This window comes from Diadema antillarum, unplaced genomic scaffold (genome assembly GCF_040938485.1).
Source record: "Diadema antillarum isolate AM-2024a unplaced genomic scaffold, OU_Dant_1.0 seq00000368_RagTag, whole genome shotgun sequence".
NCBI classification, from domain to species: domain Eukaryota; kingdom Metazoa; phylum Echinodermata; class Echinoidea; order Diadematoida; family Diadematidae; genus Diadema; species Diadema antillarum.
The window spans coordinates 3,589,823-3,605,569 of NW_027271369.1; the positions used below are offsets into that span (position 1 = coordinate 3,589,823).

Sequence of the window (15,747 nt, forward strand, 5' to 3'; positions counted from 1 at the left end):
ATGATGCACAGGATAGAGTGCGTTAGTGGAGATATAGCGCACTCGAGGGTATTTACAATTGTGAAACATGCAAGAGGCGAAGCCGAGTGCATGTTGCACTACATTGTAAATACCCGAGAGTGAGCTGCATCTCCACTAACGCCACAAAATAATTGTATAATAATGCACTATTGGGAGATTACTAAATACAGATTATCTTTTCAGAAAATGTAAAACTAGTGTACACACAAATTTCCATTAGCACTCGACCATGGAGTGACAAAACCGGCACGAGATGATAGCTGGTAACATTCTTGCAGGTTCAAACTGCAGGGTGGTCCACAACTACAGATTTGAGCATGTTGCAAGCTCTTAGTGCGAGAATATTGCAGAAATTGTGTGTACATAGAGCGCACATTATGAGTGCATGCAATATTTCACTACTTATATCCCATTGTGCTACTTACATCTGATATTCTGTTTCATATTTTGCATACCAATTTTCTAAGTAGTTTGATGTATTCTCAAGTTTTGCACATGTTTTCACATGATTTATTACATTCTATTTTGAGCATGTCTACAAATCTTGAGGATGTTGTATAACATGTTGGTAGCTTTTGAGGATGCAGCACAAGAATTTGAGCGTGTACAAGATTTAATGGAAGAATTCAAAGTTAAATTGTTTACATGTATACAACATACCTGTAATCTTCTTATCTCATTCAATACCAGTCTTTGAAATACAGTATCTTTCAAGACTGAACATATCAATACAATGTATACCTTTCACTTTGGATGCATAGATACTTGTTTTGAAATATCAACACACTTCCCTACTTGTTGTGATGGATTCAAGTACTGAAAAACAATGAATGACACTGCTTCATCCATGGATAAAAAAAATCGCTAACAAAGCGAAACTAATGTGAAACCAATTCACACATGTACTATGCTGAGATAACCAACAAGTAAAGAGACACATTAATGTGTGCAAGATTTCTCTACCCATCCATTTGTTTAATTAAGATGAATCACATAAAGAGAGCTCTTAACTAACCAAACAGTACTGTCAATGTGGTATGTTTTTAGGTGTGTCCATTTCAGCAAGTTTTGAAAGTCAACAGATATTTGCAAAACCTGAAAACTCTAAAAACTGTTCCCTCTCATAATTTAAATTCACTGTACAATATTGTCTCCGCCACAGTGAGAAATCACTAACTTATCTCCTGTAATGAATAACACTTCTTTCTCATTTCTTCACTGTGGTTCTTGATCGATAAGTCATCCACTCGTAATGCTGTCTCATAAGTCATAATTCATAAAATATAATATAAACACGCACTTGCAAATATATGGCATAATTTATATAATATCTGTTATTACCACCTGTAGCAATATCATGACAAATCACAACAAATGTGCCCTGTTATGGCACACAAATAATGAATATTCATGAGTGCAATGGACAGAATATTTCATGAGGTAAAAGATGAAGTGATCCATTCAACCTGGCTAAGGTGAGCTGAACTGAATGGATCAATAATGTCATATTTCACCGAATGAAATATTTTGTCCATTCCACTAATGAAAAAAAATATATATATATTATTTGTTTTGTATTACACCTAAAAATAGATCCTTAAATAGATCCTTGTCATTTGATGCTTTGTGAATTTAGAATTATCAGAGAATGTGCGAGATCTGAGATTGAAAGAGTACTGAGCACTATACATTGTATGTTAGTACGCTATCCATCAATATGCTCGATCGCATAAACACTGCAAACGCAGGCGTTTTACGCCCGTAGTGTTCCCAGCTCTTGGCGTGCATGCAATTGGAGCAAATCACATGGCTCCAAGATTGCATGGTAAATGGAGCCAGAATTGCTTGAATGATGGAACAATAATCAATATTAAACAAGCAATCAAATAGCAAGACTCTATCAAGGTATTATACAATATACAATGGATACAAATTCAAAGTCATGGAAGATGTCTGATCTACCCATCAAGACACCAACAAGACTGCAGAAGTAAGGCAGGCAAGCATTGTGTTGTATAGCTGTATTTCAAACAAGCATCAGAAAATTGGCAGGGAAATGTCTCTGTCCATTCAGTAAACTGAAAGATAAATAGGTAAATGTCTTCAATAGGCTATTTGGTTACCAGGACACAACATGGCAATCATTGTACTGCTTTCTTGAGTGTTCACCCCCAAATAGCAACATTTTATCTTCAGCGATGCGTGCAGCAGTGTGTCCTGCTCTCTTCGGCCAATCCCCCTTAAGGTTGGGAGACAACCAAGCAGACTTTTTAGAATCAAAGATGAACATCTCAGAGACTCCGTCGACAAGGCCCCTCACTGACTTTCCTTGAATGAAGCCCCCGTAGACGAGCAGGGATTCACCAACACAAGTAGCGCTGTGGTAGCTTCGCCCCGGAGGCACTTCCACTCTCTTTGCCGATTCAAGCACATTACCAGGAAGGCTGGAATGAAACTCAGTTTTAATTGGTGTTTTCACTTTGCAAATAATATGTTCTACTGGATGGCGCTGCCTGCCTCCAAATGCCACAGCATAGCGGGTTGACACAGTTGGCATGAAATTGAGGGTGTGTCCGGCCCGGGAGATGGTACTTCCTGGAAAAGAATTCCATTTCAGAGTTCTTGTGTCAAGGAAGTCTATGTTGCAGCCATACTTGGCATGCGTTCCTGTTTCCCCTCTTCCTAAGACTAGCATGGTGTGATCATCAAGAACTGCTGATGCGTGACTGGAGTGTGTGTCTATGTGCGTCATCATGGAGGTGAGATCTGTCCACATATTCGTTTCAAGGTCAAGGCAGTGAAGAAAGTTGCAACGCCTCTTTCCTGTTTGACAAACAAAAACAATGCAAAACACACTGAACTGGCAATATATTTTTCAAAAACTTCTGCCCACACACACTAATTACTTTTTTTTTTAATGAGAGGGGTTGGATTAGCACAGTCTATTCAAATTTTGTAGAGTAGCTTGGGATTTCTTTGTCCTGTTTTGACAATCAGAAGTAAAAGAAAAACAAAATATAATGAATCGGATGGTCTGCTCATCTCTCTTCTTTTATCATTCTTTCCCAACATTATCAAATAAAATGTGTCATTCAGTACAAGGGAAGAACAACTATTCAAGAATCATGTTTGTTGGAAACCAAACAAATGACACATTGATTCAGTGTAACCTGTGTTGATATGTTTCCTACCAACATATCTGCATTCATTGTGTGACTGAGCTGAATACAATTTCTTTGTAATAGGCTGGGCTCATCTGATATAAACAAAGTAACCCCTAAAAAGAGTTTACATTTGTAACAGGGTCTCTTGCCATACTACAGTATATATACTGGTCAACATTGCCACTGGTGCTCAAACCATTTCCATCTTTACACAATAAATACAATGTGATTTTTAATGTTTCACAAATGTCTTGCCATCAAGTAATCAAATTAATGAGTACGTTGGAGATACTGTAAAACATGATATTTTAGCAGCATGAAATTTTTGCAAAGTGCCTCTGGCATCCAATGCATATAGTGTAGACAAGAGCCTTCGCATGCATTTTAATTTCAAGAATCTTGGCTCTTGTGAAATTCGCAAAATTAAAATGCACGCAAACATTCCTCATTTTACAGTACCCTCAATTCTTGCAGAGACTCCAATTCTCTCACTTTTAGTAGCAGATCTTTCCCTTTGAGACCATTTCTCTTAATCTCCCACTCTTGTAACTAGGTGTTTCCTGTTTAAGATGCATTTTTTTTTTATTTATTGTTAAAACATGCATGGGTACCAGTAGGTCACTAGGACAATGCTCACTTACATTGTGAAGCTTCTTTATTATCTCAATGATCTATCGCATTTGTTTCTTTTACTGAAGGAATTTCATATAAAAAAACCTCAACATCAAATTACAAGTGCATGCAGGATGATCGACACAATTACCTGTCCATCCTCCAAATGTCCAAATCTTTGTGCCAATTGCCTCCATGGTGTGGTGGCAGCGAGGACCAGGCAATGACCCACCACCTTTGACCTCAGTCCAGGTCATAGACTGGGTATCCAACATCCATGCATCGTCGAGGCAGTTCTGGTTCTTGCTCAGCCCATTTCCTCCGTACACGTAGAACTTTCCATCAGTCCAGCAGGAGGCATGATTTGTTCGTGGTGGAGGCTGGGAGCCACCGCCAAGATCAATCTGTGTACACTGAAGTGACATAGCTGGCTGTTGCCATGGTTACATCTATCATAATGCAAAAGATGCAGGTACAGATAAGGGAATGTAGAAGTCAGTTGCAGATGAACTGTATCACTGCTTGTAGATCTACCATTAGTAGGCCTACTACAAGTCCATGTATATACCGCGTACATCTGGCCAGGTGATGCACATTATGCTGATGTTGAAAACTGAAATTATATCAGCGACCCTCCTGCGATTAAGTAGGAAATGCAAAAATTATAGTAGAGAGGCATAGGTAAATCTTTCCTGCTTCTATCAAGTTGGGAAAATAATGAGTTATACATGAACATATAATTTGTAGATCTCTATCCTGGTGTGCTTCCATTGCACACAACATTTCTACCATAAGATGGCATGAATATCATATGATTAAACGCATCTGTAGACCAAGATTGCCACTCCTTCAATGCACGTATAATCAAGTTAAACATTTTAGAAACCCATGTCCATCATCATACATGGCACTAAAACCAACTCAAAACAAAGTATGAATGACGATTGTGAACCCGGTCATGTGTCAACACTGAAATGTAACAGGTTAGTCAAGTCTCAAGGTGCTTACACTAAGTACGGTACAGTAAGTGCTTAGTGAACACATCAAAAGTTTGGGTAGAGGTGTGTACATATATATGAACTGTCATAAGTGTATGTTGTGGGTAGAACATAAAGACTCATTTCACCTTTCTAACTTCTAAATAAGGCTTTTTATGTTAGGCCTCACACCCGATACCGTACCAAATTATCTCTAGGTCTATATTACAGATCTACATGTGTTTAAATGTTAGAGTCCCTGGGGGTGTTTCACAAAGGATTTCAGTCAAAACTGAAAAAAAGTTAAGATCCACTTAAAATTATCTCTTTTCAGTTTTAACAATTGTTATTAAAATTTACAGGAAAAATCTTTTATCCCATATTTGATTTTGTTAATGAATGCCTGTATATGCAAAAAATCTCTGAAATGTTTATTCTTACATGAAAGTTAAAATATCATTGAAGTCACACACAATGAACCGTAATTTTAAGTTGATCTTAAAATTCAACCCCTTCCATACGGGAACCTGGTGGCCTATGCATTATGTCTATGGGCATTTCATAATTCAGTATGGAACGGGTTAAGGTCAACTTTTGAATTCTTTGAACCAAATTTAAAAAGGTGGTTTAAACTGAGACTATCGTGGTACAAATTTAGACCAAGGTTTAAATAAGTGTGAAGGAGTACCTTTGACATGTGCATATCAAAACATGTTTCTTTTGCGTGGTTTCTCACAATGTTTAAAAGTTTGAAAGTTCATATTTTTTACTTAACAACCCATATTCTGGGTATTGAGTCCAATCGAAAAACATATTTCACATTGATAATTCAATAATACAAACAGAATTGCAAATAACTTTAGAAATATACAGAACAACTATAGTAAATAAGAGTGAAATACCATTGATGAAAAGAAAAAAAATGTACTAGAAATTTATAATATATGTAGGGCCTACACGATATCATACTGGACGTCTCGTTGGCATACACGTTCTCTGAATTGTATTTAATCAGAAGAAATTTACATGTAAATCATGGTTAAATCACCTTTGTGAATTTGGGCCTTTGCAAAACACCCCACTAGCCACTTGGACTGCTTTTACTAGCAATGTGTAAATTTATTCAGTGCACTCACACTTATAACAAACGCTGTTTCAAACGAAATTCCTGTTACAATGAAGTAAAAATTTCGGCTGCGACATTATCCGCTCTGTTTTTCCATTGTTTATTTGTTTGGTAATATCGAGATTTTGATATAACGTAAGAAAACCGCCGGTCCCAAGAACTGTGTTATAACGGGAGTCCACTGTAGTTTGCACCATGCACTTCAACCACAGTGGTTCACACACACACACACACATACACACACATGCTATCGATTATGGAACACCTTAACCCCGGCGCAGGGCGCTGTAGCTGTAACCACGTGTTGGGGTCGCTGCTGCGGTTAGGAACACCTAGAACATGCTGGGGTCGCTGCACGCGCACTGCAGCTCTATCATTTGGTTATGGAACACCCTGTCAGAAGAACCAGTCACCGCCACCTCTGCAAACCTCTTCAAACAGGAGGTGCAGCATTCTGCTTCGTTAATAAAGGAGCATTGTTTTTTAATACAGTAGCTGCACATGATTATGTAGATCTACGATGTTAAAAAGTCACTGTAGTCTGTATTATACACCAGGGCAGTGGCATGCAGTTCACCGTCACATCAGACATGTCAGACCTGCCAAATATTTTAACGACTAGGGCAATTCCGTAAATGTGACAACCTCGGGGTGAAATTTCAAAACTCATAGGCTAAACCTAAATTGCATCTCACTTGAAAGCTGAGACAATGAATGGTCAAGGTCATCATGCCTCAGTTTATTGAGATATTTCAGATAATTGTATTTTTTTAAACACAAGGTATACCTGACATTTTGTCTGTATTTCCAGAACTGACTTCATGGAATTGTTTCTTTCTTTATGGTAAAAGTAGTTTATATCCAGCTCTTATAAATGCAATATTTTATTTTTGATTTAATTTTTCTTTTAATGACTAATTGCCACTTAATTGCATTACACGTATGGTCGTGTACGTCCGTCACAAAAAAACTAGTTTTTTTAAGATTTCAGAAAAACAAAGTATTCAACTGATGTTATAATGTCAATCCTAAATAAGCTTTAGGGTATCTACATACTTGTCACAAAATTTTGTTTTCACTCCTGCTAATTAAGTAATTAATGAGCGGTTGGACGTACACTTTTTTTGTACGTCCAACCGCACCTAATTTGTACGTCCATCACGGTGTCATATAGCTCTCATTTCCCCATTTCAATTTGCCTAAGCACCTTGTATAATTGTTCTCCTTTGTTGACAATGACTGGAGAGATGGTCAAAATTGCTACAGGGCAGATTAATTAGTTCATTAGTCACTAATTACAATGGAACTGGAATTTAGCTGTCTAAACTTTCTTCATTCATAAAAGTTTGGGCTTTAGTGAAAAAAGGAAGAGTTTTTTTTTTTCCGGTAATAAATAAACACTGGAGACTGGGTGTTGGTAGATTACCAAGGCGAATCCTTCTCTTGAGAAGTCATGGAATTTGGGGCAAACAATGCTGATGTAAAGGTCAATGTCATGCACCCAGCAGGGGGATTCTGGAGATGGCTAGAGCCACCAGATCAGATATTCTACCTCAAAAAAGATGTCCAAAAAATAGCAGCACCTGTAGTTGCTTGAAATAGGGGTCAATTCAGTTTCACATTCTAGGCATATTGTTTCCAATTACAGGAGGAAGTCAAATATATACTGTAACACTTTGCTTGATGATGGCTAATTCAACCACATTATTTATTTTGATTTTGCAAGGGGAAAATAACATTTATATACATGTAAGTAAAAGGCAAATTATCTCAACTCCTCAAATGTTCCAACATTGGACCATGTATGAATCCATTCAACTTCTTATGGTTTGGTGTTTCCTCCCCAGACTTTGCAAAGTTCTTCACAGACATTTCAATTGTTGGTAAATCAACAGACTGTTTTATGCATTCATTCAGTCGTGATTATCCATTAATTATTAATCATACAAAGTCAATATACAGTTCCATTCATGTAAAAGAAAACTGCTCTTAAGGAGAGTACTACAATCATGCATGGCTGTAATTCCAAAATTTAAGAAACAAGGTACATGTTTTGCTTTAATAAACTGTGTTTTTTTTTCTGAAACATTGTTTTAATTGTTGTCATATGAAATGCTCTTTTTGTTTGTTATACATGTGATAATGTGCATGAACTTTACTTTTGTATAATAACCCGCCACTGGATACTTATATACTAGTTCTAACTGTAGTTTAAGACTTTTTAGTAGTATTTCAACTTTCTGTAGTTTCCAGGTTTAAGCCTGATATTATACTCGTGTTACCTCGTATATTGTGCTTACTTACTGTATACATCAATCCTAATATAGTTTTTCATGTGTATGATTACATACATGTACACATCATGACTTAGTTTGCTCTTTGTTTAGAATTAAAACTATTGTATAAATGTACATTTACCTATTCTTTTTCATTTTCTTTTGCAACCACTTGTTCAGTGTTTGATGTCATGTCAACTCTCATGTAGTACGTACATGATGTGGCCGAAAATATACAAATGTATATATCCATATATCATGATAACTTGTTTGTCTTAACCCCCCCCCCCCCCCCCCCCCCATTTTAATATAGATATTGCCTTAAATGAGTTACTATATGAGGAGTATTGTTAAAACTTTTACTCTGGCTTAGTTTACTTTGGTATGTTAAGGACATATTGAGCGATGGCTCCCAAAATCTATAGCAATACAAAAAAATGTATGATAAGATGAAAAAACAAGGCAATACAAAGAAAAAATAAACTTGGCTTGTATATTTCTTTTTGATAAATGCCAGCTCATATTAAAGAGAGTGATATTTAATTGTGGTTACAAATATGATAAAAATGCTCAATTTCCATATGTATAGTACATGTACGTCCATCACGGACAAATTGTACGTCCAACCGTGTACGTCCGTCACGATAATAAAACGTAGAATATCTCCATATGAATGAATAAACAAAGCTAGATTTTGGTACCTTACTATCATTTGACATCTCCTTCTTACAGTCATACCAGAGTTTGAAGAAAAAATCTGAATAAATCACAGAAATTTTTATTTGAAATCAAGAGATTGGAAAACAGCGTCCATTTTTGTACGTCCAACCAGAGGGTGTTTTTCCACTTTTTGAAGGTCACAGGAAGGGTGTTGCCCCAAAATTTTATGTGAATGTTTTCTTTTCATAGAGGTACATCTTTTGGTAGGAAAAAACTTGTCTTAATAATATTTGTTTTTTGTCAAATGTCATTAAAGGCTGTGAAATGTACGTCCGTATTTATGGAATTGCCCACTATTAAAGTTCTATAGATCTACACCCAACGGTGGACTGTACTGAAATCATGAAGACACACACATACACACATACACACACAAACACACAAAGAATCTTCAAGATTGAACTCAAGGAGGCAGGCTCTGAACCAGAAGAAGTAAACTACACTAGTCAGTACTCTACTACTCGCTTTCACTTCAGTACGGCTTGACTGTCGAGCATCCTGCCTCATAGAGTTTGTCTACAACTACATGTAATTTGTAGAATGTTACCACTACACTTCCCAGCTACCTACACATAGGAAGGCCAAGGGAAGGCATGACCATTTCAATAAGCATTATAAGCTCAAGTATGTTATCCAAATTGCTAACTGCGACCAGCCCCAACGCTACGCGTGTAGAAATCTACAAGGAGCACCCTGGGGATACCTAACTACACGCAGACGCTGTCGCGAATGTGCTTCGCACAGGCCACAGCGGTCTGGTCAGGCTAGGGCCCTAACTGATTAGGGGTTACCCAACTGCACACATCACTACATAGTGTACAAATTTTCCTTTTTGCCAGGACCTGTAGTCGAGATTACCAAGCCGCACCCATCAACAACATTCAGAGAGCTAACGTTTACTTTAGAGTAGTAGAGGCGAACCTACACTGCCAGTCTATAGTATCACCGAATTCAGTATCACACAATTCTGCTAGATTTCTAACGTTAATTAGAAACAGGGAACTACGGTGAGAGGTGAGCAAAGCAAACAAAGAAACACATAGTATGGTAGGTGTTCAACACACCGACCGGGTCCATATCAACTGACCGCGCTGTATAATGGCATTGCGCGGACAGAAAGAAAATGTACGCATGGGACTACGCGCAACGGTGTTCGATTCTTCACTGGGCTACGCTACCGAGTAAAATGAGGCGAAAACAAATAAGTATTCCCTGGGTCAATCCACGTCAAATCATCCAATTTTCAGAAAAGTTGTCACCCGACCCCCTCCGATTTTCTTTAAAATCGCACCAAATGTTCCCCAAAGTGTCTGACGGAAAATCCCAAAATATTTTGCCCCAAGGTCAATTGGTTGCTAAGATACAGCCTCACATAGCAACCAATGCGCATTCCAAAATATTAGTGAAAAGAAAATTATGCATTTTTGATCGATTGTGGTAGCATAGATATTTATTCAAAAGTGTTCATTATCTGGAAATTGAGAGAACCTTATAGTCTTTGCAAGAAAAACTGACTGTGACGCGAAATTGACTTTACGTTGACGTGCACGAGGTCACCAAAAATGGTGTTAAATGTTAATTTTGAAAATTTAATGCATATTTAGAGGCTAATATCTTCCATATTTCATCACCTTAGGTTCTAAAATATTATGCTGTTGAAGGCTTTGACTTGCTAAGTAATTTTGAAAAAAATCAGCGGATTCATGCCCACCGTTTTTACGGAGAGCACCCTCAAAGTTGACAAAAATGAAAAATGTGCCAAATTCAAGGTCACGGATCACCCTTCGTCCCACCTCGGAATGGCATCAATTTTTGTGTATTGATAGACATTTACCTATATTATCTTGGGTTACCAAAGAAATTTTGCTACCGAAATGTCAAATGGTAAATTTACCTGGTACCCCACTGAAAATGGTTGTAAACGGCCAAATTTCCATGTAATATCGTATATTTGGTTTAGAGGACATTTCAAATGTCCAGGCTTTCAAGATGAAAAGCCCTAGCCCTGTGATATATGCTGTAGGGGTAGTCTGTAATACATATTTTAGTAATATATACCACAAAACACTTTTATTACATAATGATGACCTTGAAATTTAATCCAAAATTTGATAAAAACAATAAGTCGCTCTAGTTTCCTCATTGAACTGCATGTAATGTGTTTTGAAAGACTTTTCGCAGAGCAATATTTCAAGAATTATGAAAGCTGACAGCCTACCATATTAAAGTTCTAAACTATTTGTGCTCTTCTTTCAGATTTAGTGTCACTTTGCTCATGAATGTTATACCCTTGACCTTGAAGTGCTTCTAAAAATAGCTGTAAATTTGTTAATACACACACAACAGGTATTATGGCATAACATACTAGTGATTCTTTCACAAACACAGAAGTTTTTATGGTGTAAATGTTATATACTGGAATAAATCTATAGGTTCTTGCAAGATATGTTACGATTAATTACTTTGTTCTGACAATGACCCTAAATTTATGACCTTCAAAATCAGGAGAAATGTCTATTCATGCCCATAAAGACCTGTATTAAACTTGTACATAATAATAGTTGATATTATGGACATTGCACCCAACACATAGGATTCTTATTCTAGCCTGTGAAAAGCAAATCAAAAGCACCGAGTCTTCTTTTTGGGGGGATTTGTTCTGTAACTTATGACAATTCCAAAATCATTTCCATTCCTATATATTTTCTTGTTTTTGGTAAATTTGTCATGTATTTCTTTGTTTTTTATTTTCTACAGCATTTGGTTTTTTTTTTTATTGGATATTGTCACAGCCCACTTTTTCTACCATAATTTGAATAGAATTAATCAATCAAAGTGATAGATAGTAAAAATGGTCAAGTTTTTATGAGTTTTTACTACAAAGCACTCTTTTCCATAGGAAATGCACATGAAATCACTAAATATTACTGTCCCCTTTTGTGATTGAAATTGAGGGTCATTGTCAGAACAAAGTAATTAATTGTAACATATCTTGCAAGCACGTATAGATTAATTCCAGTATATAACATTTACACTATAAAAAGCTTTTGTGTTTGTGAAAGAATCACAAGGATATCATGCCATAGAACACCTGTCGTGTGTGTAATTTGTAGTTAACATATTTACAGCTATTTTTAGAAGCACTTCAAGGTCAAGGGTATAACATTCATGATCAAATTGATGCTAAATCTGAAAGAATAGCACAAATAGTTTAGAACTTTAATATGGTAGGCTGTCAGCTTTCATAATTCTTGAAATATTGCTCCGTGAAAAGTCTTTCAAAACACATAGTACATGCAGTTCAATGAGGAAACTAGAGCGACTTATTGTTTTTATCAAATTTTGGATTAAATTTCAAGGTCATCATTATGTAATAAAAGTGTTTTGTGGTATATATTACTAAAATATGTTTTACAGACTACCCCTACAGCAAATATCACAGGGCTAGGGCTTTTCATCTTGAAAGCATGGACATTTGGAATGTCCTCTAAACCCAATATGCGATACTACATGGAAATTTGGCCGTTTACGACCATTTTCAGTGGGGTAAATTTACCATTTAACATTTCGGTAGCAAAATTTCTTTGGTAACCCAAGATAATATAGGTTAATGTCTATCAATACACAAAAATTGATGCCATTCCTAGGTGGGACGAAGGGTGATCTGTGACCTTGAATTTGACACATTTTTCATTTTTGTAAACTTTGAGGGCGCTCTCCGTAAAAACGGTGGGCACGAATCCGCTGATTTTTTCCAAAATTACTTAGCAAGTCAAAGCCTCCAACAGCATAATATTTTAGAACCGGAGGTATCTCAAAATTGTTTTAAGATAAGACTCAAGAGAAAGTTGTATTCATCCATATAAGGTAGTCTATAGTGAGGGCTGCTAAATTTCTCTTGATTATACTAAAATGAAATACATGTACATGTATGTACAATGTTGCCTTGTTTGTTATAGTATTACAAGTGTGTGTTTTAGGTTCTCTTTACCTCTCCTTAATGTATTTTTTTCTTTCTTCTCTTTTCTTTTCTTTCTTTTTTTCCTTCTTCCTATCTGTTTTCCCTCCTGCATCCCTAGCTTTAGTCTCTTGTGTATCTGTACTTCGTCTTGTAAATATGTGTATTTTAAACAAAAATGTCTTTTTAGCTATGTTTCAATCAGATTCAACTACATTTTCAAATGTTAAAGGTGCACTCACTTCAAGCTGTGCTTACTGAGTTGTCACCTCCAGTTTGTCATTACTGAATTGTTACTGCTGTTTATACACGAATTGATCTGGAAATAAATGTTCTATTGAATGAATGAATGAATGAATGAAATGTGGAAGATATTAGCCTCTAAATATGCATTAAAATTTTCAAAATTAACATTTAACACCATTTTCGGTGACCTCGTGCACGTTAACGAAAAGTCAATTTTGCGTCACAGTCACTTTTTCTTGCAAAGACTATAAGGTTCTCTCAATTTCCAGATAATGAACACTTTTGCATAAATATCCATGCTACTGCAATTGATCAAAAATGCATAATTTTCTTTTAACTAATATTTTGGAATGCGCATTGGTTGCTATGTGAGGCTGTATCTTAGCAACCAATTGACCTTGGGGCAAAATATTTTGGGCTTTTCCGTCAGACACTTTGGGGAATATTTGGTGCGATTTTAAAGAAAATCTTTTAAAGAAAATCGGAGGGGGTCGGGTGACAAGCACTGGATGATTTGACATGGATTGACCCCCCTCTAAATTACCGAAATTTAGCAAAATCGAATAAGATTTATCTTGTAAAGTTCTACATATAACTAGGCCTATACCTTTGCTGACTCGTTGTTAGATGTAGAGTATCCTTCCATAATAAATTTGACGATTTTGACCGCAAAATTGTCATTATGCCGCTCTCTCAAACTCTGCCGCTTGTACGATCATGCACACGTTACACATGTACACATGTACATGACATATATTTATTTTGTCGTCCGCTACGACCGTACGAGTTGAAGCAGAAACGAGAAATGAATGTGAAAAAACAAACCGACTCATCTAATTTATTTCAATGTGCAACGATGAAAAGATTCCTAATGAAAATCAGTTCAAATTCATCAAACAGTCCTTCAAAAGTAATATCGAAGGATTAAAAATATATTCAAATATTATTGGAGAAAAATGACAGCTATAAAAAAACAGCAGCTTGTCAAAAAAAAGCATTTAAGTGCGCTTAGCGCACTTAAATTTTTTTATAGACGCCATTTTTCTCCAATATTTGAATATTTCAACCGTCCACCACCCTGACAATATGTATAATATAGTATTGTCAGGGTGGTCGGTTGAAATGTACAGGGCAACTGAGTGCGGAAAAAATGACACCCCACGCGTTCGAAGCCGCCATCTAGAGCGCGTACCTCAGATCGCATTTTCAGTGCGCGCTTGTGAATCCGGAGTATTTTCTCCACACATGAGTAAAATTTCAGGCAAATTGTTAGATTTTTCACGTTTCTATTGATAGAAAAACGTTAGGTGGTCAGTGTGATGAACACCCAACCATACTACCCCTAGTAGATTCCTTTTATTGAACACAATAATACCATGCCACATCTCACTGACACTTCAACTGCCATCGATAGATAGACTAGTTTTACTACACAGTAGTTGAAGTGTCGTGCGTCAGTGAGATGTACGTGGCATGGTGATAGTTCCGAGGAGCTGCTGAAAGGGATTTTCAAGGCCCGTTCAATCTGCAGTGGCATTCCTTACGGGACGGAAGCCTTCACAGCCGCCTGGCTATGATGTATCACATCCGCTTTAACCTTGTTGACATCACTTGGCAGTCCTACCTCAGCGAACGGACATCAGCCACTAGAGGACACGGCTCTCGACTGCAGACGATCCAATGTAGCAATCAGGCATATGCTTGCTTCTTCCTTCTTCCCAAGGACCTGTATTGAGGACTGGAACAGCCTCCAGAGGACCCAGCTTCTTCTTCTTCTCTCGACGCCTTCCGGCTTGTCTTGAGTGGGAAGAAGAAATAGTTTTGTCTCCAGAGGACACAAATTTTTACTTACACGTTACGCACTTGCACAAAAGCTACAATATCCTGTCTTAGATGTGTGTGAGGGTCCACACACTCACACACATTTCACAGTGCGATAATCTTCAAAACTTGAAGCTAAACTCTACCTGGAAGAAGAAGAAGACTCGGGGCTTACTACATCCGAGTTAAGTCCCACTCGTGCAAAGTGGTGTAAGTAATCACGTAATGTCTATAATGGAACTTGCAAAGAGACACAAGCTCAAGTGTCTGAACAGCGTATTACTATTGACGAAAAATTTCGAAAACCTTTACACTTTTCGACGCGACGAAGGGTAACAAGTCCTGCACGAGGGCTAGGCCTATGTAACTAGAAAAAAAAAACAACAACACTGCGTCTTACCAGCAAGAACCAACTGTTGCTTAGCTTTCGCCGCCGCTGGGTGGTTGCCACTTTCACGCAGAGCTAGCTAGCAGTAGAATAGCTAGAGACACCGACGCGACCCGCCGCCCCCGTCCGTCACGTCGGGCCTTGCCTCTTGCCTGCCAACAACGTGGCTGCCAGCCACGCTATCGAAGGAGCTGGAGTGCGGTTGGATCGAAACTTCGTGATCCATTCGCAATGCGCCAGAGTGGTAGTAGGACCCTAGTGGTAAACCCAGTGCCGTATATTAATATACGGCACTGGGTAAACCCCCCCCCCCCCCCCCCAAAAAAAAAAAAAAAAAAAAAAAAAAAACACCAACAACAAAATATGTTCACCAAGTTTTCAGTTTATTTTGATAAAATTTGACAAGTTTTGCAGTATCTAAACTACAAATAGTATTTT

At 37.3% G+C, this 15,747-nt stretch overlaps 1 protein-coding gene across 2 annotated transcripts; it reads right to left on the bottom strand.

Moving 5' to 3' along the window:
- Positions 1 to 2,140: 2,140 nt before the first annotated feature.
- LOC139731306 (uncharacterized) lies at positions 2,141 to 15,344 on the bottom strand. 2 transcript variants are annotated; one of them, XM_071642195.1, is made up of 3 exons: positions 15,322 to 15,344; positions 3,949 to 4,246; positions 2,141 to 2,844 (listed from the first exon to the last, which is right to left on the bottom strand). In XM_071642195.1, the coding sequence occupies exons 2-3, from the start codon at positions 4,220 to 4,222 to the stop codon at positions 2,141 to 2,143; spliced, it is 978 nt and encodes a 325-aa protein (XP_071498296.1). In that variant the 5' UTR covers positions 4,223 to 4,246; positions 15,322 to 15,344. The 2 variants fall into 2 exon arrangements, with proteins under 2 accessions (XP_071498296.1, XP_071498295.1); XM_071642194.1 differs by lacking the exon at positions 15,322 to 15,344 and adding an exon at positions 14,725 to 14,843.
- Positions 15,345 to 15,747: the final 403 nt, after the last annotated feature.